Genomic DNA, 23,825 nt, shown 5'->3' on the forward strand with positions numbered 1-23,825 from the left:
ATTCTTGAGGTGACACTGTTGATTAGTTTTTTAAATGATTTTACAGCAAAATGATGTTTGTAGATTGTTTAATACGCTATGATGAAAATACTCAGAAAATTGAGCATGTTGGTTTTCTCCATATAGGAAGTTGTGAGAAATACCACTGCTCTCCTCTAGGTGGCATGATTTAGGCTATCATTGAATTAAATGATTGATAAAAATTTTTTTCCGTTCAACCAGATGAGTGCCTAGTCTCTGAACAATCAGTACAACTGTGGCATTGATTAGATTTAATTTTTACAACTTTTCAAATAACTTGGTTGACCGTGTCATTGTCTGTTGTTTAATAACCTTAATTAACATTAAAAGACAAAGATCTCTGAAAGAAGCAAACCCTAAAATCTTATCTGTACTGACCAGGCAACCAAAATCCTGTTTGTGTATTGTTGAAGTTGTTCTCAGGTCACAGCACACACCCACTTTTTAAAATTTATTTCTTTGGTTTATGGTAAATAGCCCGCCATTGATAGAATCTGTGAAGATACTGCCTTTGTAAAGGGGCACATAGGTATGACTGAGATACTCTAAGGAGAAAGCAGACATTGTAGGAATTTAGATCACAACAATTTTCAGGTTAACAGGAAAACAGCCTTTCAACTGAGTGAAGTTCTAGTTTTGTGAAGCCATCTACTGTCTATTAAACATGGAAGAACAACACATAAAAAAATCAGTAGTAGGTGCCCCCGAGCACTAGAGGACATGCTTTTTTCTGTACACTAAAATGAGAAGAAGACAGAATTCATTTTTACTTTTAAAATTCTTTTATCAGTCGTTCGTTTTCCCAAATTTAGAAACAAATTTGCGCACAAAATACATGAAATGCTTGTTAATCCCTATTATTAACATCTTTTATCTTCTTCCTTTCCATGTGAGAGACTGGCTTTTATGGGGCTCAGAAGAATCTTAACCTCTTAAAGCCTTCAGTTTTTGGGTGATGCATGTTTATATCAATGCTAAAGCTGTACAAGGAAGTATTTTTCAAATTTTAGCTCTGATAATGATTATTAGAATCTGAAGCACAAAGAATAAAAAAGGCTTGGAAATATGCAAAATATATCACCATGGTAACTGAGAACAGCTGAACACCTGACCTTATTGATTCAGATTTTAAAGTGCCTTCGTTTCAAAGTAAGGGGACTATCTGGGACAGTCCTGGTTTACCCCTTCTGTCTTATCAAGTATTTATGAATATCATCCTCTTAGTGCTCAGGTTTGTGTGATAAATCATACGGTCACCCTCATTACAAGAGCTTACTTAGAAGACTTAAACATCAGGAAAAGTTTGTAGCTGTGAGTCTCCCCATATTCATTTTTTAATTGCAGGATAATTGAGGCAACAGAAAGGCAAGATGGTTTGAAATATAGGTTGTCAACTTCGCTAATGAAAATGTACACATTCAGGGGTGCCTGGGTGGCTCAGTGGGTTAAAGCCTCTGCCTTCAGCTCAGGTCATGATCTCAGGGTCCTGGGATTGAGCCCCGTATCGGGCTCTGCTCAGCGGGGAGCCTGCTTCCTCCTCTCTCTCTGCCTGCCTCTCTGCCTACTTGTGATCTCTGTCTGTCAAATAAATAAATAAAATTAAAAAAAAAAAAGAAAATGTACACCTTCAGATTTTCACAAAATGATACCCACCGAGATGATGGCAGATTTATTCAAAGGATATGTATCTTAAAAAATGAAAATTTCACTTTAGGTTGTTATAGTCATTTTTTTAAAATTATGGGTACATAATCATGTCTTTATCATTTGCTTTCTCTTTTCCCCTACTCATCTTTTATTTGTATTTTTACTTCGTTGAAATACTTCTCTCTCTGCCCTTCTCCCCAGCACCCTAATTCTGGCTTCTTGCTTTGTGCCGCGTGTCTGGACTGCCGGGGTGCTGGGGTAAGGGAAGTAGTGAGACGCCGTCAGGGCCAGGAGCAGACGCATACCCTGACTAAGAAAAATGCTGCTGCTGGCTTCCCTTTATCAACATTAACATTTTACGAAGCATGTATCCATCTGAAACTCTATGACAACTGTCCCCATATGTTCATTTATATCAGTCACTAAAAGCTAGTTTAGTGGATGACTTTCAGCAGAGGCAAGAAAGCAGATTTCAGGAGGCCCTGGGACTGACAAAGCCCAGGCCACTGAGAGACTGCCTCCCAAGAAAAGACTTACTCCCGTTGGAAATCTCAGAACAGAAAAGTAGTGACAGGTGGAGATGTGAGTGCCCAAAAGCCACAAGCAGTAATCCATCAGCTAATCATAATTCCAAAGGGTAAGATAAATGTTCCCACAGAGTATCCCTTAAAGTGTGAGTTTATCTCTGCTATGCTATTTTTCTCTATTCCTTATCTCTTGAGTTGATCCTTTTATCTCTGACCACCTCTGATCTTTTTAAGCTTTCTCCTTCCTGCGCATTGTGCCCTCCTTATCACTTCTGTTTTAGATTAACGTATAGATACAAAATGGAGTCAGTAATTGGATTATTTTTCCTGGGGAAATCACTAACCTTTCCATTTCATTATTCTGAGAGCAGAAGTTTATTTGGCTACAGAAATACACACAGAACATGAGAAAATTTTTTATAAACCAAAGAGGGGTTTTGAGTTGTATCATATCAAATTAGAAGAACCTAAAAGGCTTTGTAGTATTTTCACGTGAAAGGGTTATTTTGCATTTAGCAAGTGTTGCTAAGTTCTATAGATTTCTTTTCCCTACTTCCTGGTTTTATAATGCTTGAAACCCTTGTGGGAACAACTTTCAAAGTTGTTGCAAATGAAGTTATTCTTTCTTTAGAGTCAGGAAGGACCTATTCCATCCTAAACTCTTGCCTAGGATCCGCAGGGTAAAACCCTGGACAGGAATGAGTAGTTTTGATATCAGACATTTGTAGGAATTCCACATTACTTAAGTGAATAGGCCCATTAATGAGCAGAGAAGGGCTAGTGGTCGAAACAGCTGCACCCTCTGCCTCTCTGATCTGGAAAACAAAGAAGTCCCTTTTAGGGCGTTGAAGAATAGGAGACCTTAATCTGGAATTTCTGCTTAACTGGGCTTCTGTCATTCAGAGTTCTGTTCGCCAGAAGTGTACCTTCTTGTCCTTTCCTACAATACATGGGAGCAAAATACCAGACTGTTTAAAATAACTGAATGGAAATGTACTTAGCAAAACTGCCCGGAGGCCTAACCATGAGGCAAAGTCTCACTAGCATCTTCCCTAGCTTTTTCAGTTTATTTATATCTGAGAAAGAGTAGAGGCCACGTGTGTTTTATGACACCGTCTCTGACAAAAATGAAGAAGGGAGAGGATATGAGAACACTGAGTGACATTTAATGAGCACATACTAAGTGCCAGGTTTGTTGGAAGCATTTTGTGTACCTCGTGGATGTACTTCAGTCCTCAGTAATCTTGTCGGTTAATAAGTGTTGTCCCCTTTTCACAGAGGAAGAACTAACATAGTATCTGCATCACGTGGCCAGGATCACAAAACCAGAAAGCGACTGAAATTTGAACTCAAGAGCACTTGACTGTGGAGTCTGTCCTTTAACCACTATGCTCTCCTGCCTCCTTGAGGTAATCAAGATGTCTTATACAGTTTAAATACCTTTTCGAGGTAATCAGGATGATCCAGATGAGTTACATACCCTCTTACCATGAAAATTGTCTGAAGCCCCTCCCACATAATAAGATCTCAATAAATTTAGTGGATATTTACTTCTTGAATATAGAGATGAAAAGGCTCTGAAAGAGTTATTTAATAGAAGAAAGGGTCCATTCGTGATTCCCAGGGACGCATCACTGACAGTCTTAATCCGTTTACGTCTTCAGAGGGTCCTCTGAGAGGCAGAGGGGACTCCACTCCTGCTAGCCTGAATTGCTATACTCGCCTATGCTACATTTCACCAGTAGCTCCCTGGTCCTACCTGCCTGGGCTTTGGGGGAATTAGAAGCAGTCTCTTGGGCTTAGGCCAGGGGGTCTCAGGGGTTGCTGAGTTAGCAATAAGTGCTCCATGAACTAAGCATTGTGGACATAGAATGACATGTTTCTGTTGGGAAGGGTTGTCGGGAGAATTTATTACTTACATTGTTTTTCTAGAAGTGAAGTAGATGGACTTTGGCTAATCTCTCCGTACTCTAATCTGAATCCACTTAACCTCAGGTCAGTTTGTGTCTATACCACGGAGGTAGTCTCGCTGGTTTGCAGGGAGGCTGAACCTGTGACCTCCACAGAGCATCATGATGGAGGTCACCTGCCGCAGCATCTTCGGTCACCAGCTCTAGTTTGCATGTCTTGCTCTACTTTCTAGAACAAACGAATATTCACTTTTCCCCCTCAGTGTAGAGCTGATCTTTTTGCTGTTCTCCAGCTGAACTCAAAGGGGTGACAGCTTGATGAGTCTGGGGAGAGCTAGCCCCACAGTAGCTCCTTTTGAGTCTATCTCTGTTGGCTACTAGAAGTGCAGCTGGTGGTCCAGCTCTTTTCAAGACAGTTCAATTTGAAACTGGCCTCGAGGAAAGGAAACTACTAATGCTGATTCATCTGTAACTTTCAGAAGCAGATTGGAACAATCTCTTTATGTCCGAGTTTTCCAGTGTGCCCTAATAGGTAAAGAATCCCATGTTCAAGGGAGTTCAGAATATGCTACGTTAAAAGACCTGAACAATTTTTTTTCCTGCAAGATTTTCAGAGCCTTTAACAGGATGATGGGAAATGTCAATCTGCAAGAAGGAACAGGGCCTGCATATCTCGCAGACTTCCCATCACCTTGGAATCCATGTTTGTCGGACATGTTCTGGTACCAGTTTATATAGGGCATCTTAGTCCGCAGGCAACGGATCCTGACTGTAAAATGCAGCTCTACCACTTAGCATGGAAAAGAAATATCTGAACTAGGGAATAATATAGAGGCTTTGAGTTTGGGGGAATAGTCAACAGAGTTTCCACTTTAAACCATCTGTCTAGTCAGTATGGCCATCGTCATGATGAAATGAAAATGTTGACTTTGAGTAACTGAAGGTAAAATAGAAAGACAAAGAGAAAAGTGAACCATGGCAAGAATCATTCTTAGACTCATCTAATTGAGATTAGGTTGAAATGAAAATGTCAAGTAGTGTGTAGTGCCTAGCAGTAGACATCACTTTAAAATTCCGGCTTCCTGGATGTATGCTATGGAAAGAATGAAGTTGGTTGCTGATGTCTAGCTGGGGAAGAAGGCGAGGAAGAGAAAGCCCTATGAAGTAGTGGCATAGGCAGCAAGCTAAGGTATTCATTCATTCATACAGTGAAACAAGTGCATCTAGTTCATTCTCTAAGTAAAAAAAGTGCTGTTTTCATGTTCTCATCAGTTTACAGTCAAATGGGGGACTAGACTGTAAACAACAAACCCTAATAAGATAATCTTTAGGAGAGATGTACTAGCATAGTGTTAGTGGATCTCAGAAAATGATTCCACTAAAAATGTAGGAAGTGAATCTTAGATTGGAAGCATGTCTCAGGGCTGGGGGGATCCTGAGTAAACTGTGTGATGCACATTCACGAGAGAGAGAGAGAGAGAGTTGTGTGCGTACAGTACAGAAGGGAAGACTTTCTAGAGCAAGTGATTGAGTTTGGGAGGCTGTGCGTGAGCCACATTAAGTAAAAACGGGAGGCCTGATAGCTTGTCCTTCAACAGACCGGTCCAAAATGACTATATAAAGTAAATACCATAAATCACTGTTGTCAGGGCGCACACTCCACCTCCTCCCTCCCGTGCCCGCGGCCGGCCTCATTTCCACACCCCTCCACGGTTCGGGGAGAGCTCGTGGTCTAAGTAAACGAGAGGACTTCTGACTGTAATCCTAGCACGTCACTTTGTTGAAGGCAAACACGTGGTTCCGAGAGAACTTATAAATCTCTCCTCCCAGGCAAGATCGTGATGTTATCTGCTGGCAGCAGAAGGTTCGCTCCGAGGGGAGCTCCAGAAGCCCCCGACGAGAGAGAGAGAGAGAGAGAGAGAGAGAGAGAGGAGGGAGCAAGGCAGGAGAGGTAGACGAGCGTGCGAGAGACAGAAAAGGGCACAGAGAAGAGCAGGACGCCAGGGACGGAGACACGGGGAAGGGATGGAGAACCGTGTAACGGTCTAGGGAGCCGCTGGGCAGCGGAGCCAGGGGCTGCCCGGCTGCAGGAAGTCGGAGGAGAGGGTCTGTCGCAGGGTGCCAAGTGCCCACCTACCCGCCGCGAGAAAGTCCGAGTGGGACAGGAACCGGGAGAGGCTGGGAAGGGGTGGGAGTCCAAGGGACCCCCTCGTCGCCCCTTTAGGAGAAACACGGCCCAGGCAGCGCGCTCCCGGGGCTGACGGCAACGGCGGCAGCCGGTCGTCTATTGCCGGGTTGGCGTCTGGAGCGAGAGCAGAAGGAGGAGCAGGAGAAGGAGGGAGGTGGAGGCTGGACGCGTCCGCGAGCGGCGGCACGACGTGGAGTAGCCGGGCGGGTCGGCGCGCGCCGGCCGGGCTGTCGGCCACCGCGCGCAGCTCCGGGAGCAGGATCGTCGCCGCCTCCGCCGCCGCCGCCGCCGCCGCCGCCGCGGCCCGCGCAGGACCCGACCGCGTCCCGAGCGCCGTGCGGAGCGCACCCGCCTCCCCGCGGCGCGCCGGCTCGCCCCCAGCGCGCGCACAGGCGCGCGCGCACACACACTCGCTCACACACTCACACACTCACACACGTGTGCGCTCTCCGCTCCGGAGCCGCGGCTGCTCCTGCTCTCAGCGCCGCAGTGGAAGGCAGGGCCGAACCGCTCCTTCTTTAAATACTTAAATTACCGCCCGGCCAGCCTCGGCGGCCCCCCGCACAGCGCTCCCGGCGCCCCTCCCGCCAGCTCGCCGGCTGCCAGCCCCGGGACCTTTTCATCTCTTCCCTTTTGGCCGGAGGAGCCGAGTTCAGATCCGCCACTCCGCACCGAAACTGACACACTGAACTCCGTTGCCTCCTCTTAAATTTATTCCTCCTAATAGCCCCTCGTCTCTTTTTTCCCCCTCATCTCGTCGCTCCAAGAAAACTTTTTCTTACTCCCCAAAGTTAGAGTCCCCCCTGCCCATCGTGTATTACTATTTCCACTTTTGGAACGACTTGCATTTTCTTTTTAAAGGAACTCAAGCAAGATACCTTTTTCTATTGGACGTTGACTCTCGATTGTTTGCAAAAGTTTCGCATTAAAAAAAAAAAAAAAATCTACCTGATCTGTACTTGAGAGTTATTGGTTTCTTTCTTTTTTTTTTTTTCTTAGTTTTTTTTTTTTTTGACTTTTTTTTTTTTTTTTTAATTTTTCCACCTTTAAAAAAAATGCACTACTGTGTGCTGAGCGCTTTTCTGCTCCTGCATCTGGTCACGGCCGCGCTCAGCCTGTCTACCTGCAGCACGCTCGATATGGACCAGTTCATGCGCAAGAGGATCGAGGCGATCCGCGGGCAGATCCTGAGCAAGCTGAAGCTCACCAGCCCCCCAGAAGACTATCCCGAACCCGAGGAAGTGCCCCCGGAGGTGATTTCCATCTACAACAGCACCAGGGACTTGCTCCAGGAGAAGGCGAGCCGGAGGGCGGCCGCCTGCGAGCGCGAGAGAAGCGACGAGGAGTACTACGCCAAGGAGGTTTACAAAATAGACATGCCGCCCTTCTTCCCCTCGGAAAGTAAGTACTGTTCTTTCGCTCCCATTCCCTGAGGCTGAGCGCGGCCAGAGGCTCTCGGAGCCGCCACGACTCCGGGGACGGCCCTTCCCGCCCGGGGTCGGGGCCGCGCTCCCCTGCCCTCCCCGGCCCTGCGTCCTACCCACCTCCTCGCCCGTGGCGTGCCTGAGAGCCTTAGGCTTGCAGTCGGCCACTTTCGACTTGGTTTTCTCCATGTCTCCCTTCCCCCCACGCCTCGGTCCCGTACGAGGCGTTAGGCTCTCCTTCTGGCCCCTGAAAGTCTCTTCCCGGCCACCAGCCAGGGCTCAGCCCCGCTCCTCTGTCGCACGCGGGGCGCTCCCCGGGGCCGAGTTAGACCCGGACGTCTCGGTGGGCTGGTTTTCTCCGCGGGGACCCCACCGAACTGGCGCACGAAGGGTTAAAAAAAAAGGTGGCTCAAACCTAGCCTCTCCGGAAGGCGCCCCTTTCCGGGCCGACCTATCAGCGGGTTCCCCAAGTCTTCCCTATTGTCTCTAACGCCCCTAAAAATGTCAGCATCGCCAGGACAAAACCCCATTTGGAGACCCCTCCAAAACACCTCCGAACCCCCAGTTCTTGGACCTCCTGCCACAGCGGGGGGCTTACACCCCCGCCCCCCAAGGCGAGATCTTGTCACCTCGTTCCCCTCTCGATTTCACCTGGAGTGGCAGGAAAGACAACTTCGCTTCTGACGACGTCAAAAAAGTGTTTTACTTCGCGTTATTTTTCAGAATTCCCTCCGACCTGTCTTCTTAAGGTCGCTGGTGGAGCAGATCATTTTCCTGACGGGTTTACCGTTGATCTTTCTCCCTCTCGAGCCCTCTGCTCCCTGAGCTTTCTGTGGCTTCCTTGCGGTTACTTCGGTGTGTTCCTAAATCTCACAGACAGTAGAAGACAAACGAGTTTTTTGTTTGTTTGTTTGTTTGTTTGTTTTTAATGTTTTTAAACTGGCTTCTGCGAGGGCAGCGTCCTCAATACCAGGGGCAAACAGTAGCGACGGGCGTGAAGTGATTGATCGTGCGGTTCCTCTGGGGGGAGGGAAGAGGGCGGTTAGCAGAGAATGATTTCCAAGTCCTTAAGGGAAAAAAAAAAAAAAAAGAGAGAGAAAAAGAAAAAGAAAGGAAGGAAGGAAGGAAGGAAGGAAGGAAGGAAAGAAGCATCCAGTGATACCCGAGAGGGTTAAATACCAGGAAGAAGAAAAAAAAAAAAAAAAAAAAGCTTCAACATTTGCCTATTCTAAATCCCAAGTCATAAACTTTTTCATTGGTTGCCCATTTCTCTCCTCCCCTTTCCATGCCCTATATACTTGCTGGCCGCCCTCACAATGTCTCTGTGTCTTGCCTAAATAGATAATATGGCCATCTTGGTAGTTCTCGCCTAGAGGTTCTAATTGCAGGGTGGGACTTTTCTTTTTTAATATTTATTTTTAGTTCGACAAGCCCTAGTCTTGTGACTTGCCGTGTCTTGGACTTGACCGTCTCAGAATGTCAGCGGGCAGATCTCACGCCAGTCTTCGCGGCCACCTTTCTTTTCTGCTACCCCTTCTCTTCTCTTCTGGTTCTGGAGCAGAGCAGATGCGGGAGATCCTGGCAGGCAGGATGGTTTTATTATTGTAATCAGGCACCGTCCACAACAGAGCTGATAACTACACCGCCCTGGTTTTTCCCCTCAGGAAGTAAAGCTTTCTACCTGGGGTGGAGCCAAGGAGATATTAAGAAAGCAAGTTCGCTGTAATTGGTCCAGAATGATTGAGACTAAACAGAGTTGAGTCAGTTTGCTTTCTCAAGCACGTGGATCCCTTCTCCTGGCACTTGGGCAGGCGGGCAAGTAAAGTAGGTTATATAGAACTTGAACCGTGTTTACCTGCGGAAGTTCAAATGAATTGCCAGCACTTTTACAGACTGAGGTCTGATCTCTTCCTCCTCATTAGACAGGTGTGGAGAGAGCCAGTTACCTAAGAGCCTGTGGATTCCTTGTTCTTTCTGGCATACCTCAGTCCAAAGACCCAAGATGATCCGACCCGGGACAATGATACTCCCCAAACCAGAAAAATTCTCAGAATGTTAGGATTTCAGAGGATGACATCTCAGATCAGTGTGTGGATTCTCCATGGCATCCTACCTCCAGCCACCAAGTAGATTAAAAGCTCTGATAAGTGCAGTGGGGTGCTGGGAAGAATACTGTCAGTTTTCATACAAAGAATACCGGTTTCTGTGAAGTTTAGAGGCAGAAAAGCATATTAAGAGCAGATTGGATACTACTATGCAAGAACTGTGGATAGTTTTATAGAAAGTAGGTTAACTGATTTTCCAGCACTTTCTAGTTATACTGGAATATAGTGAACCCTTCCCCCCAAAAAAGGAAGAAAAGAAGAAATCATTCCGCCATATTTTTAAGGAGCCAATTGAAAGTACAGCATTAGCTTATATATCAGCTTTCCCGCTTTAGGACTTTTCCACCCAACTTTTAACTCAGGCGTCACTGAAGTGGCTGAAGGGAGGGAGAGTGCCTGTCATTTCTTGCAGTGAATCTGACAAGGGTCATAAGCCCCAGAGATGAAGGCATGGGAAAGGTCACTGGTTCATTTTTTACCACCAACTTATTAGTGTTCAGGGAGTGACTTCAGCTCAAATATTACAAATATGCTCTAATTATACTCAATGAGCTATATATCATTACAGATCACTGATAGCCTTTTGTGGGACATTTTATACAGTTCAGACTACGTATTTTTAGCAATGTGGAGATCTAAAAGTAAAAATATAAGAGATATTGTATATGCCCTCAGGCCTATTTTGTTTTAAATATTATGCTTGGCCCAGTATACTGTATAAATACAGTAAATATGAATAGAACTGGCCAGGTGCCAATCTCCAAGGATGAATTTTAGTCAAGAAGGTATTTATGGGATATAAATAATACTGTGTCAACATTTAAAGAAGGGGTCCAATTAGTTTTGAATTTATTCATATTGATCTTTTCACATGCTGTTAGTTTAAGGCTCAAAGTGGAGTTATGCTAAGGTTTACCGATAGTTTCCCCAGTGGGAATTAGGGGATGCCCTAGTCCTTTTGACATGCTCTCTGCAGTTGAAGGACCTCTGTTTGAAAGACACTGCCCAATGCTTTAGAAATCTTGAGAGTGATTCCGTTCACTAGAGAATCCAGATGATTGACAGTTAAAATCCCTAGAGGCTCTGGACAGTCAAAAAAAAAAGAAGAAGAAAGAGAAAGTTTCCTTTTCTATCTTTCCTCTCACTTTTGTTCATTGTAGCAAACCAAGCAGTGCTGGGGTTCTCACAGGTGGTGATTTTGCCCCGCTCCCACCTCCTGGGGCACCTGTGGCGTTGTCTGGAGCCAGGTCTGACAGTCATGACTTATAGGAAAGTTGTGCTGCGGGCACGTCGTGGGTTGAGGCCAGGGAAGGCTGCTAACCATCCTCGAATGTACAGGACAGGTCCCCCCGCCCCCACCAGCATATACATCAAAGAATGGTCAGCAATGTGCATGTTGAGAAGCCCTCACAATCAGAAAGTTCTCTTCCTTAGATGGGAGTATGAATTAGACCATTTTGTGGGGTAGATACTTTATTGTTATGATCCCAAACCACCCAAACTGGAGACCTCAAAACTTCCCATTCATTTAGCCTAAAAAATGATGTCGCCCCACCCACCAGTAGTTTCAGTCATCAGCAATGTGGTGTTAGAACAGAGAAAAAAGAAGTGAGAAGTTGTTTTGGCTTTTCCTTGCAAAGAAAATAAGCAGCTCCTGTTAACGAGGAGGGAGATCTCCAACCTAGACAACAGAAGAAAGTAAATAACTGTAGGTTTAATCTATCATACTGAATTAGATAAACCAAGATAATACAGCCTGAGACATCACAATGAGGTTTCCTTTGTAGCTGTTTCACACAAATGTTAAACCTTTAATAGCACACAATCCCTTTTCTATTTCTCCTGTTATTTTCCAAGAGAAATCCGTGGAATGTACAATGAACACCAATAGCACTATGGTTCTGGGGAATGTGACTAAAGAGTCTCTTCATGGACATGGCCTTCTGTATACGGATTGCTGGAGTATCGGCCAGTTGCCCAATGAAGGAATATATTAGCCCTTGTTGGAACATCATAGTATTTTTGCTTTATATCCAGGAATTTTATTTTTTAAGAGTCTTTGTGTGAAGATGTGTGAGAAAGAAAGAGAAAGATCAAAGACCATCGGTTTTGACCCCCTTGATTTCTACAACGATTGAGTTATTAGTACGCAACGGAGCGAACGTCAGCTTCTGCATTTTTATTGTATCGTTGCCTGTACTAACTCTCGTGCCTAACTGTGGTTCCAGTCAACTTGGGTCCCATTCCTCTTTCAGGATTTCTGTCCCTTCCTTCTTTTGGAAGGGGACTGCTGATCACTGAAGCAGCTGGGCAGGCTTTGTTGCAGGAGAACAGCCCGCAGCAGGCCTCCGCCAGGAGTCCCCGACCCAGGGAGGCTGGGCTTCGCGAGGCCAGAGAGGGCAGGTGGGGACCCCCTGACCTGACCCAGGGACCTGCAGCCCTCTGTGTCTCCGCAGCGACCCCTGGGGTCTGCTCCCGGCGCTGCACGCTGTAAATTCCAGCTTCTCCCTGGTGGGAAGACGCTGATGTAACCCAGTCGCCGCATCTTTCCTATAAAGATATGAAAAAATGACAGATCATTTTTCCTAGAGGAAACGGAGACGCGAAAAAAAGGGCTAATGACTCACTGTTGATCCCACATCAAATCTGGGTTAGCACCGAGGAGGTCACCGACTCTTAGGCCTTCGCCCAGAGATTACAACACACTTCGGGCTGCATAGTTAGAAGGTTAGGGAAACAGCGGAGGAGCCCGGCCCTGGGCGCGCGGGGGGCCAGCGACCTCCGGGTGGGAGGCGACGCGCCCGCCCCCGCCGTCCCCCCCGCCGCCCCCCGCCGCCCCCCCTGTCTGCTCTGGGGCCGTAAGGTGAGCAGCCCGGGGCAGAGGGGCGGCGCGCAGGAGCTCGGAAGGCCGCCCTTGGAGCTGTCTTGAGGCCGCATTTCCTGCACTGACGGATCCTGGAGAGGCTCGGACTCGCCAGATGTGCTCGCTCGGCGCGGGCCCCCCTTCGGCTGCGGGGTGCATTCCACTTTGCAGACTCGGAACAGCGTGATGAAATGCGCCTCTGGCCCAGATAAACAAATGTTTCCATTGTCCTTTTGGAACCATATGGCTTGCCTTTGTTTTTTAATACCCTTTAAACGAAGATAGTTTTAAACCTAGGAATTCGGTGTTCTCCAGGTATTTTAAATTTAATAACAGGCTAAGGATTCTTTGATGGGTTTGTTTAGACTGAAAGCTTGCCCCCGTCACTCGGCCCAGGAGAAACTCGCCTGCCGGGGAGGGGTTTTGCTGGTCATTTGTTCCTTTTCTAACCTCTGATGCCCGGAAGTGGGTGTGGAGCGGCCCCGGCCCTGACCACCACCTTGCGTCCTGGAGCGGCTCCGTGGCCTTGGCTACCCCTTGACCTCTTCCCCCATAGCCTCGGAATTGCCTCCGTCTTCGGCTTTCTGGAATATCCGCATGCATGGCAGTTTGCCTCACTTCACCAGGCTTCACTCGCTTCACCTCTGCAGATGAGGAAGGGAGCTGCTTCCTAGGGTCACCCAGAGGCCTCAGGACGCACCTGGCCCTGTGCATGGCGCTCAGTAGGCCTTCTCGGCAGCCCTCCTTCACTGAATCACAAGCATCATTGATTTTAAGATGCGCCGTCATTCTGCGTGCCACCAAGCAAAGAGTAACCCTGACAATTAATTATGACATGGCATCGATTGTAAGACACAGTAAAGAGAGGTATGGTAGAGATAGTATGGTGTGATTAGAAGTGTTGCTCTGGGAAGCGCTCCCACTAGCCCAGAATCTCAGGGCACTTCATTCTTTTCTTTGTAAGTTCTACTCAATGTGTGTTTTTGTTGCTCGCTTGGATTGGTCTTTAGGTGACCTCTGCCACTTACGGAACTGGGAGCAGAGACTGAAAGTGCTGGTCGCCCACCGTGTGTGGTACTATCTGTGCTCCTGTAAGAAGGCCTTGAGAATTTAGACCTCTTGGGTAACATTTCAGATTTCTTAAGAGAACATCCAAGATCTTTCAGGGTCTGATCCCTCCTTCTTCAACCCTACCTCTTGCTAAATCCCAATCTTGCTGAGCTACACTCCAGCCACATCACCTTCCTGGCCTTTACCCTAAAGGGTCATTTATTTTCATGCCTCCAGGCCTTTGTCTATGCTGTTTCTTCCATTGGAGATCCATCTTGTAATATCTCTAACCATCTTTTGAGGTTTCTTCAGATGCCAAAACTTGATTTCTCCAGTCATGTGGACCAGTTCGTCCTCTGTCTTCCCACAAGACTGACAGTCATCTCTGAAGCAGCCTCTTTGGCTGTTGGTAAAATCTAGCTGTGGTCCAGCTGTCTTCTCCGTTGATTTGTAAATTGTCTCAGAACAGGAGCTGACTCTTACAGCAACTAGCGCATTAGGTTTGCCATTACGTGCCTCGTAAATGAATGAACATTTTCCTTTAGAGAATAAGATGGAACCAGGGGATGAAAGCTCTAGGCTCCTAAGCATCAGGACCAGCAGACATAGAGAGAAGAAATCTACTCACCTTCATCGTCAGGGAGAATGTGCCCGATGGGTCATATCACTGTGGATCAGCAACACTGGGTTTCTCGTACCTGTGCATTTCCTGTTTCCATTTTTACAACTGATCAGGAAAGTCCTGGTGAGACTGATGGCAGTGGCCGACCTACACTGGTTACTGATTGTGCCACGCATGTCCTCACTGATTCTCACAAGCAACCCTGTAGAGTGCGTACTAGGATTTACTAGCATTTTCCCTGTGACCCACGAGGACATGGACATAGCTATTGCTATCTCAGATAACGTATTGAGAGTAAGGCTCTTAGTTACCACAAATAATCGAGACCCTAAAATAGAGACCCGGAAATGGAGAGCATGACTTTCCTTTTCCTCTGGCAAAATGACGGAGCCCATCCATTCAAGACTGGTGTCTCTCCTCTCCTCCCAGAAATTACAGCCTTATGCTCTGAATTCTTTTTCTATAAAAAGCAGTATACCTCTGAAGCCTGAGAGACAGCCCTGGGTCTTTTGCCCTGCCTTTAACACATTCAACTTTTCTCACTACATTTGGTTGATACAAAATTTATGATTTATCAGGTCTCTGGTTTGGGTCATTAACTGCAACCATTTCTTCACAAGAGTTTTGATAAGTTTGATTGACGGAGGATTCCTTTGTCTCTCTCAGAGAACTAATTTATTGAGGAGGACAGGCTGGTAGTGGCGCCATGAGCATGGGCTTTGGAGCCACACAGACCCAATAAGGAAAAGAAGGAGTATGAATAGAACGGAATTGCACCAAAAGAGTCTCAGAGACTGAGGGGGAAGAGGTAGCACCAAGGGAGAGAAGCCCTGCTCCAGGCCTAGGGCAATTGTTAAAAAGCGATCTTGCTTTAGTTAGTGGAGAGATCTGTACTTCAGTGATGAAAACAAGCATATGACTCACACAGCATTCAGCTCTTTATCTCTCTTGGTTATAAGGTCTGAAATCCAGCAAAGGAAGGAGGGGAAGTTGTCCCTAAGAGGCTAGCATGCACAGGCTGCTTCTGGGTACACTTCCCGGCCTGGCTCAGTCCGTCTTCACAGGTTTTCTGTCTCCCTCCACCCCTCCCCCCAACCTCTCCCGGGGAGAGTCTGTGGAGAAGGAAGCGGGGCCATTTGGAGTTACGGCTGAGCCAGGTCAGGCCGCCAAAGTCAGACTGTGGTGGACCTCATTTCACCTCCCCGACCAAGAACCGGCCCCAACAGTTTCTTAGCTGTCAGGTGATTCATTTTAGAAAAAGGTCTCAGTGACAAAGTGACATGAGGGAGCAGAAGTCTCACAGAGAAAGATGGATGACCAGAAGAGGAGAACGTGGTCAGGTGTCCCTGCAAAGGGTCTGAGGAGGAAATGAAAACGTGGGAGGTGACCGCAGAGGGGAGAGGCCACACGGGCCCTGGGTGGTGGTTAACAGCAAGACGTACTCCGTGTGAGGAGCATCCAGCTTTCCTGGGGCAGCCCAGTGAGCCCATTCACTGGTGTGAGAAAACACTGCTGTCCCAGAGGAGTTGAGGTGACTGGATTTAGCATCTGTTAGAAGGAGGGAAAGCCCCTGGTGCTGAGAAAGCCATGATCCGTGGGCCAGGACCATCCCTTCATTCTCTCCGATGAGCCCTTGGATAGTTACCGCCTGACAGGTTAGAAACGTGGGGCCTCTCGATATTCCTTGAGCCACAAGGATTTGAGGAACTCCAGGCCAATGGAAAATGCCTTCTGGAGGTTGTGAAGCTCGAACCTTCTGAAAATAGTTCGAATGCATTTCCGAGCTCCCCAGGCAGCTGTTGGCCCTTCTGCTGGCGTGTTCCCTGGGTTTCCCTGGGACCGTGCCACTGTTCCTTCAGGCCTGCGTGTTGGTGATTGGGAAGCAGGCAGTTCCCGAAGCGGACTTAATGGGGCTTCTGAAAGAAGAGCCCTAGAGCAGCTATTGGAGACTCCGACTGCTTTTTGGGGAGATGTTGTTTGTTTCAGGAAATACTGTAGCATCTTTCCAGTCTCCTGAAAGGAAAAGAAAAAATGTTGTGACTTAGATCTTGGCTCTGTTCATTTGGCTTTCCCTATCTAACCCACGCCACACTGACAAGCAGCACATCTGTCTTGACAGGCTAGTTCACAAATCACTGCTCATTCATAACTTGAGCTGTTGTAAGAGTCCTCACTGGTTACTTCATCTTGTGAACAGGAATGCAGGGTTGGGTTTTGAGAAAGACCCTGAAATCACCGCCGATCCAGTGGCCTTTGCAAATCTATACAGAAGCACCATCTAGAAGAGAACACGGCACGTTTTCTTTGTGTCTTTTGAAAGCACAAAACTACTGATGGTTGTCCAAACAAAAGTAGGAATTTGGGGGGAAAATATTTAATTTTTAAGTTTTGGACTCATTTCAGTGTTGGAAATTCAATGCTTTTTATTTTTTTTAAAGATTTATTTATTTATTTGACAGAGATCACAAGTAGGCAGAGAGGCAGGCAGTGGGGCGGGGTGGGGGAAGCAGGTTCCCCACTGAGCAGAGAGCCTGATGCGGGACTCGATCCCAGGACCCTGGGATCATGACCTGAGCTGAAGGCAGAGGCTTAACCCACTGAGCCACTCAGGCGCCCCTCAATGCTTTTTTAGACCCAAATCATCAGAGATTATTTTCTCTATAACAGATGCAGCAGGGGCTTTGTCACTCCTTCCATTGGGGGGTTTGGTTCTTCTTTGGTCATTTATTTTCCTATCATCTATTGGCTTAATCTCATTTTCATTTCTGCTTTGACATCTTAGTGATAATACCATTGAAGCTGTTGCTACTTGCTTTATAATCAGCTCTTACAAGTAAGTTCCTGGCTGGCCAAGCACCCAAAAGAATGGGTGACTTATTCAGATTCCACTTTAGAAGGAGAAATAAGAAATCACAGACCGAGGACTCCCCCCTCCCCACCAAAGATCAGTGATTTGGTAAAGGAACAGCCCCTTCTGCCCTTCTGAGGTCTGTTTGGGTTTTCTGAGGGGAAACGTTTCCACATCCAAGCTCAAACCTCTGCATTTGGGGCTCTGGATGGTAATGAGAAAGGAACAGAGGCGGGAGCGGGCTGGAGTTCCTGGCTTTAACTGAAAGTAGCTGAGCAGAACCAAAGCTGGATTTTGGCTGATTCCTCGGGTTCTGAAGCATCCGTTCTCACCTGTAGATACATCTTCTGAAAAATCATATTGATTTGGATAATATTGGATAAAATTTAGTCATTCATTTGTCCCTCCTCACAGTAGAAAGCCTTGGGTTGTTAAGTGTGTTGATGGAAGTTACTGATCAGACCAATGAACTACAACCGGAACTGGGGCTGTTTTACCCACTAAGCTCTTCTCCCCCCCACCCCAGAATGAGCCCTAGAATGAGATGACTGGTGCTAGCTTGTCTTGGAGAGAGACATGTTTCAGAAGAAATCCGCTGTCACAAAATATCACCATCAGCAGTGGAGCTATATAGAGAGAGTCATGTCTAATTTCATTAATTCTTTGGCACTGGCCTCCAGACTCTAGAAGGAGGGTCTTGAGTCAAGCTGACCCTGGGTCATTATATGTTCAGGATCAGCAGCTTGCCCTTTCTCAGCAGCATTTGCTGGGAATTCTCTAAGTAAAGTAGAAGCTTATTTTTATTTTTATTTTTATTTTTTTAAGTAGAAGCTTATTGTAGTACGTGTTGGGAGGAAATGTCCCCCGATGGACAATCCTGAGAGAAATGTTTGTAGGGAAGGTTTGGAGGAGTTGAGGAGGGACTGATCTGACACTGAGTTTACTGGAGCATCGGTAATGGCATTTAATAATGTTTATGATATCACTGCAGTGAGGAAGCCTTTATCACTATCTGATAGACACTTTCACATGACACGAAACCCCTACTTACTCAGAACAATTGTGTAGCCTTGAGGTCAAGTGAGATTTTGTAAAAGGCCTTTTTAAAAAAAGTTCATTTTATTTTATTTAAATTTGATTAATTAGCATATAGTGTCTTACTAATTTACGAGGTAGATTCAGTGATTCATCAGTTGCGAATAACACCCAATGCTCACTCCATCGTAATGCCCGCCCGCCACCCCATTCCCCCACCACCTCCCCTCCAGCAACACTCGGATGTTTCCTAAAGCTGCGTCTCTTGTGGTTTGCCTCCCTCTCTGATTTCATTTTAATAAAAGGCCTTTTTGAAACTGTAAGTCATAGAAGCCTATAACACAGGGTCTCAAATTTTACCATGCAAAAAATTCCCTGTATCACCAGTGGTGCTTAGTATAAATGCGGATTCCCAAATCCTTGTCTCCTAGCCTCCATCCAGATTGTGATTCGGTTGTTTTCAGGTGGGCCCAGAAACCTGCACCTTGATGACAAGGCCAGGTGATTCTTAGGCAGGAGTTCAGAAAGACGCTCTAGAAACACCGTGCGTTTTTGTTTTGTTTCATTGCTTTGTTTCTTAGCTGTGTCATCCCAGGCAAAATGTACCTCAGAACTTTTGCAGTTAATATCATAATCTTTTAGACATTTTGTAAGTTACCCATACAAAATTTTAATTCCAGGGTCCTTTCTGTCTTACGACTTCTGCGAGTGGTCATCCTCCATGATCAGTTAGTGAATGTCCAAGTACTTCTAAAAAAGGATTTTTTCTTTAAAACTAATTGTCTTGGATTTTTGTAGCTTTTCACATTTTATCAAACATTTCACATTCACCGAAGCCTCACTGATCTACAAAAGTGTATTCCTACCACGATGCCCCTTGACTCCTATAGACTGTTGAAATCCATCTGTGAAAAAATGAAGGATTGCTTTCTCTGGCCTAAATGATCACTATAGCATCACTAAGATCTCTACCCTGTTCATGGTCTTTACTTGTGAGGCCTTGGGTCAGCACCGGGGCACCCTTTCTTGGCCCTGCTTAAATAAACAAACAAACACCCCCCCCCCCAAAAAAAAAAAAAATGACAGAGAGAAAGGATTTAATACTGCAGCTTTATGGCATAGTAAAAGTAAACCAAAGGGGCATACTTGAGGCCTGTTTGGTGGAAATTGCAAATGACCCTAGTTACTTGGCCTTGGTCCTAACCCAGACTTCCTTTGACCTGTGCGACCCCGAGCAAACTCCGGGATCTGGATTCTGTTACTAGAACCGTCCCTCCTCTGCACCACAACATCCACTGGCCTGAAGAAGGTGCTGTTTCCCAGGAAAAGGAGTGAAATCCCCCCAAGAACCGCACAGGGCCATAGTTTGAAGCAAAAGCATTGCTCACAAAGCGGCTTCCTCTGGCCTGTTTTGCCTTTCCCTGGTTGCATTCTCTGAGATTTTTATTTAAGATAACTTCCAGCGTCTCTTGTTAGAGGTCAGATATGAAGGGGAAGATTTTGTTTAACTTGCTGATCTTGTGACAAACAGTTTATACCCAGTGTAGCTTCCTGTCTTTGCTGACTGGTTCTTTGAGGGAATTTGCTCTGGGTTAAGGCTGTGGAGCGCCTCTAAAAATAAACAACATGGGCGCTTCTTGGTGAGAACATATGTGAGCAGATGGCAGCCGGTAACAGCATATGGTGGCAACGTGAGAGCAGCATGGTACAGAAAGCCATGAGGGGACCTTCCTCGTCCACGCCTCAGCAGGCCATCCAGGGCCCCATGGTCCCGGTGACACAGACTTCTGACCAGGAGATGTGTCCCACTGAGGTGTGAAAGCATGTCCCAGGGGGTGGGGGGGTCTTGTTAGTGGACTCAGTGTTGGAGACGGTAAGTTACGGGCTATGGAAAAGGACTTCCTTGTCCATTTTCAAATCGAGAGATAAAAGGCACAAATCTGTCAAAAAAGGAACAAACAGAGGACTCCACAAGGCCTTTGGTCTTCTGTCAAAAGAAGTTTTCAAGTCTGGTTTGCTGAGGGACGGGGCTACTTTTGGAAGACATGCCCTAGACGGATGGCAGGTGCACGGAGGTTAAATCCATGTAAGGCGCTAGGGAAGAAGTACATTCACCCCAGGCCTGGAAGCCAGTCAGGGGTGTGTCTATCAAATTACTTACATAACTAATATTATTACATCCCTTGATCGCCTCTTATTTGCCAGTCTCTTAAATATATCATCTCACTGTGATTGTCCTAAAAACCCCCAGGGGTAGCTTGATGTATGCTTCATGTAGAAACCGAGGGTTGGGTGAATCGAGGCCCTTGTTCAAAGACTCACGGGAATTGGGTGACGAAAGTGGGGGCTCCGATCTACATCTTATTACACCGAAATCCTGTATTTGTCATCGACTCGACCTCAGATAGAACACCCAGCAGTGTTTTCTCTTCCATTGCATGTATTTTTTGGTGTATTTTCTTTTTCTAAGAATATGGCTGGCAATATACAAGATGTTGCCATTATTTTAAAGAAAAAAAAGTTCAAAATTTCACGGGGTAATAACTATGATGGGAGATAATGTTTAACCTATCCTGAGAAGACCTAGATGTTTAAACTGTCACCCAGAAGCACCCAACTAAGATACACTTGTATTCTTGACCCATTCAAGGGGTTTTCATGTGAGGGTTCGGAAGGATGACAGGTGTTTTAAGGAAACCGAAATCTAGGCCAACCAAATGAAACATGGGGTTTAATCATCATTGGTAGGCTGTCTTTTGTCCAAGGAGGTCGAGGCCTTCCCTGTTCATCTCTGACATAAGTCACGGTATTTATTTTACCATTTCTGTGTATAAATTGTACCCTGCGATGTTGATGCTAGAGCGTGTTAAAGGGAAAACGGAATTCAGGAGCCTGACTGGTGGTTAAGGGATGCTGAGAGATCTGGGAGCAGAATCCAGAATCCCTCCGAGATCCTTGGTCCCCGAGGAGGGGGGACCTTCTGTGTGTGGGGGAATGAGTGCCTTCAGAGAGCCAGCTTCGACTTTGAATCTTTGTATAGCTCTGTGCAAGGCATCACCTCAGTCAAATAGCTAATGACTGTGCTTTTTAAAACTCCTAGCTGTCTGCCCAGTTGTTACAACGCCCTCTGGCTCAGTGGGCAGCTTGTGCGCCAGGCCGTCCCAGGTGCTCTGTGGGTACCCTGGTGAGTACATTTGTCTGCTTTATACCTCATTTGACGTAGTGCTATCACGTCCATCTTCGGTGTCTGTCTCCTGTGGGGGAACTTGTCAGAGGCCAAAGAGAATTCGGGAATGCAGCCTTGGAGCTGAACAGTCACAAAGGTGCCCCAAATTTTTAGTCCGTAAATGACGATCTGATGGCCGTATGTGCAAGAAGGGGTTGCGGGTACATGAGATCTGTGTTCTGGGAGTGACGTGGGGTTTAATACGGAGCTGCTGACCCTGCTCTCCCCCACCCCCTATGGTCGATGCTCTCTGGAGGGTTGAGCGAGTGTGGCCAGATTATCAGGGGTCCTTTCTGGGTGTCTTTTTTAATATCTATGTTATTATGCCTGGCATACAGTAATTGCTCAATGAATGTTTCTCGTACTGAACTAAAGGGGACGAAGGAGCTTTTCTTTCCTTTGAAGGTCTGGAGGGAGGCATGTGGGAATGTTGCCATTATTTGTGACCTTCTGGGTGACATGAGAATGGATTGCCATGGGGCAAGCCTTTGGCTGACTGGCCCTGGGAGCTCGCCACTGAGCCCTGAGTGCAAACCCCTTGGAGCCAGTGCTACATGCCAGGCTGAGGAGCTCTGAAGCCCGAGGTCTCCATGCTTTCTGATTCGGAGCATTAATCAATTCCGTCAGCTATTATTGAGTGCCTACTGTATGCTGAGCAGTGAGATCACGGCAAAGATAGGACTTAGTGATCCTGGTATGTAAGAATTCAGGGGTCCAGTTTTCCCTGATCCATGTTCAAGAAGAAATGAAATAGACTCATAATCCTGGCCTTGTGGTTCACTCATATTTTTGAAACCCCAAGAAGGTTCACATTATACTGATGCTAAGTGTGGACCGAGGTCCCAGATATGGACAAAAGAAATGCTTTTATTACCTTAGTAGATACCTAGTTTACTGGGATAGCCTACTGTACAATTTACCATGCCTAACCTTGCTTCTTAGGAATCAAGGAACAAAGAATTAAAGTCATTTATTTACAGTGGTTTAAGCTGGGTCTCCTCAAAAAAGAACAGATTCTATTGGGACTACACATTTATTTTCATGTATAAAGTGGCTAGAAGTCGCTATGTGAATAAAGAGTAAAAGGTTTAATCTATGCTTTTTAAATTTCCCTTTTGTGAGACAGATTATTATTTTGTTTTCAACCTCGACGTTTTTATTTTATTTCACTATCTAAACCAAGGATTTAATTGTCTGGTGTTTTCCCCACGAGCTTTTTGGAAAAGAAAAGGGAAGGGAACCAGAGAAGGAAAACATTTGTTGAATCCCTCCTGTGTCCTATGTCCTCCCCAAGCTGGTGGGTCCCCACGTGTCGGGAAACTGGGGCTCGGACAGGAAAATACCTTGTGCTCGGTCACAGCACCCAAGGGGTGGACGGCAGAGCCAGAATCCGAATTCAGGTCTGGCCTCTACCAGACCACAGAGCCCGCAGGCTCTCTGGCTTTCTTTTGCCTTCCCTTGGCCCTCCCGTCTCATTAATTTTTGTAATTGTCTTAGTGACTACTTTGGATTCATTTCCTTTTCATCTTTTCCTCCCCTAGTAAACAAGTCGAGAGGCCTACCATCATTCTCTGGGTGGTTTTTCTTCTCAGACACTCCTCGCCTGGGGTTATTTTCGGTCATTTCATGGCTGCAAGCCGCCCTCTTTCTTTGGTGAAAACACACTGGAAACCCACCATGCTCTTCAGCGAGTCTGGGAAAATCAGGAGTGTCTCTGAGGGCGTGGAAGGGAAAGAGCGCGAACTCCATGGGGATCCCACACAGCGCCAGGCTCCTCCGCCCCACCCCGCCTCCAGGCCTGCGGACCCCTTTCAGCCTTTCCACAGAAGACCGCGGAGCCGTGGGGCTCTGCTTTTTTTTTTTTTTTTTTTTTTTTTGGTCTCTGTTCTTAGAAATAGTAATTGAGTAAAAATGTAAGTGAGTGGATGCCAGGGGGCAAGTGTCCAGGGTCAGGGTGAATTTCTCCATGCTGAGTGTGATTCTGAGCACTCGTTAAGTGGAGGCTGGCCTGTGCCAAGCAGCTCGAGGGCCATCCCTGTCACCTTGTGTGAACCGCCTCTCCATTCCAAGGAGATGCTGGGAGCGGCTGGAGGGAGCGCAGGGCCCGTGGCGCCTCTCCTTATTCTCACTCTCTAACCTGGGAGCAGTTGATAACGCCGTGTCCTGACACCCGGGGTTGGACTGGCACAGCGTTCGCGAAAGAAAATCCTCTGGAGGATGCAGTGGTCCTTGCTCCGCACAGCCTATGTGGCTGCTGAATCATTTTTCTTTTTTTAAATCATTCGCCCCCAAAGTCTGGGTTAAGATAACGTTAGCTTTCCTGAAGCTTTTCCTACTGAGATCTAAGAACCTAGACGAT

The 23,825-nt window shown here is 46.5% G+C and overlaps 1 protein-coding gene across 3 annotated transcripts in view; it reads left to right on the forward strand.

Annotated features, from left to right (window-relative positions):
* Positions 1-6,696: 6,696 nt before the first annotated feature.
* TGFB2 (transforming growth factor beta 2) overlaps positions 6,697-23,825 on the forward strand; it is a 79,570-nt gene continuing 62,441 nt past the window's right edge. Inside the window, exons 1-2 of one of the 3 annotated variants that reach the window (XM_059146755.1) lie at positions 6,697-7,694; positions 21,341-21,424. In XM_059146755.1, coding sequence (XP_059002738.1) covers positions 7,349-7,694; positions 21,341-21,424 — 430 coding nt within the window. In that variant the 5' untranslated portion in view covers positions 6,697-7,348. The remainder of the gene's footprint in view (positions 7,695-21,340; positions 21,425-23,825) is intronic. The other 2 variants (XM_059146753.1, XM_059146754.1) reach the window with 2 other exon arrangements.

Source organism: Mustela lutreola, chromosome 14, assembly GCF_030435805.1.
Source record: "Mustela lutreola isolate mMusLut2 chromosome 14, mMusLut2.pri, whole genome shotgun sequence".
Classification (NCBI taxonomy): domain Eukaryota; kingdom Metazoa; phylum Chordata; class Mammalia; order Carnivora; family Mustelidae; genus Mustela; species Mustela lutreola.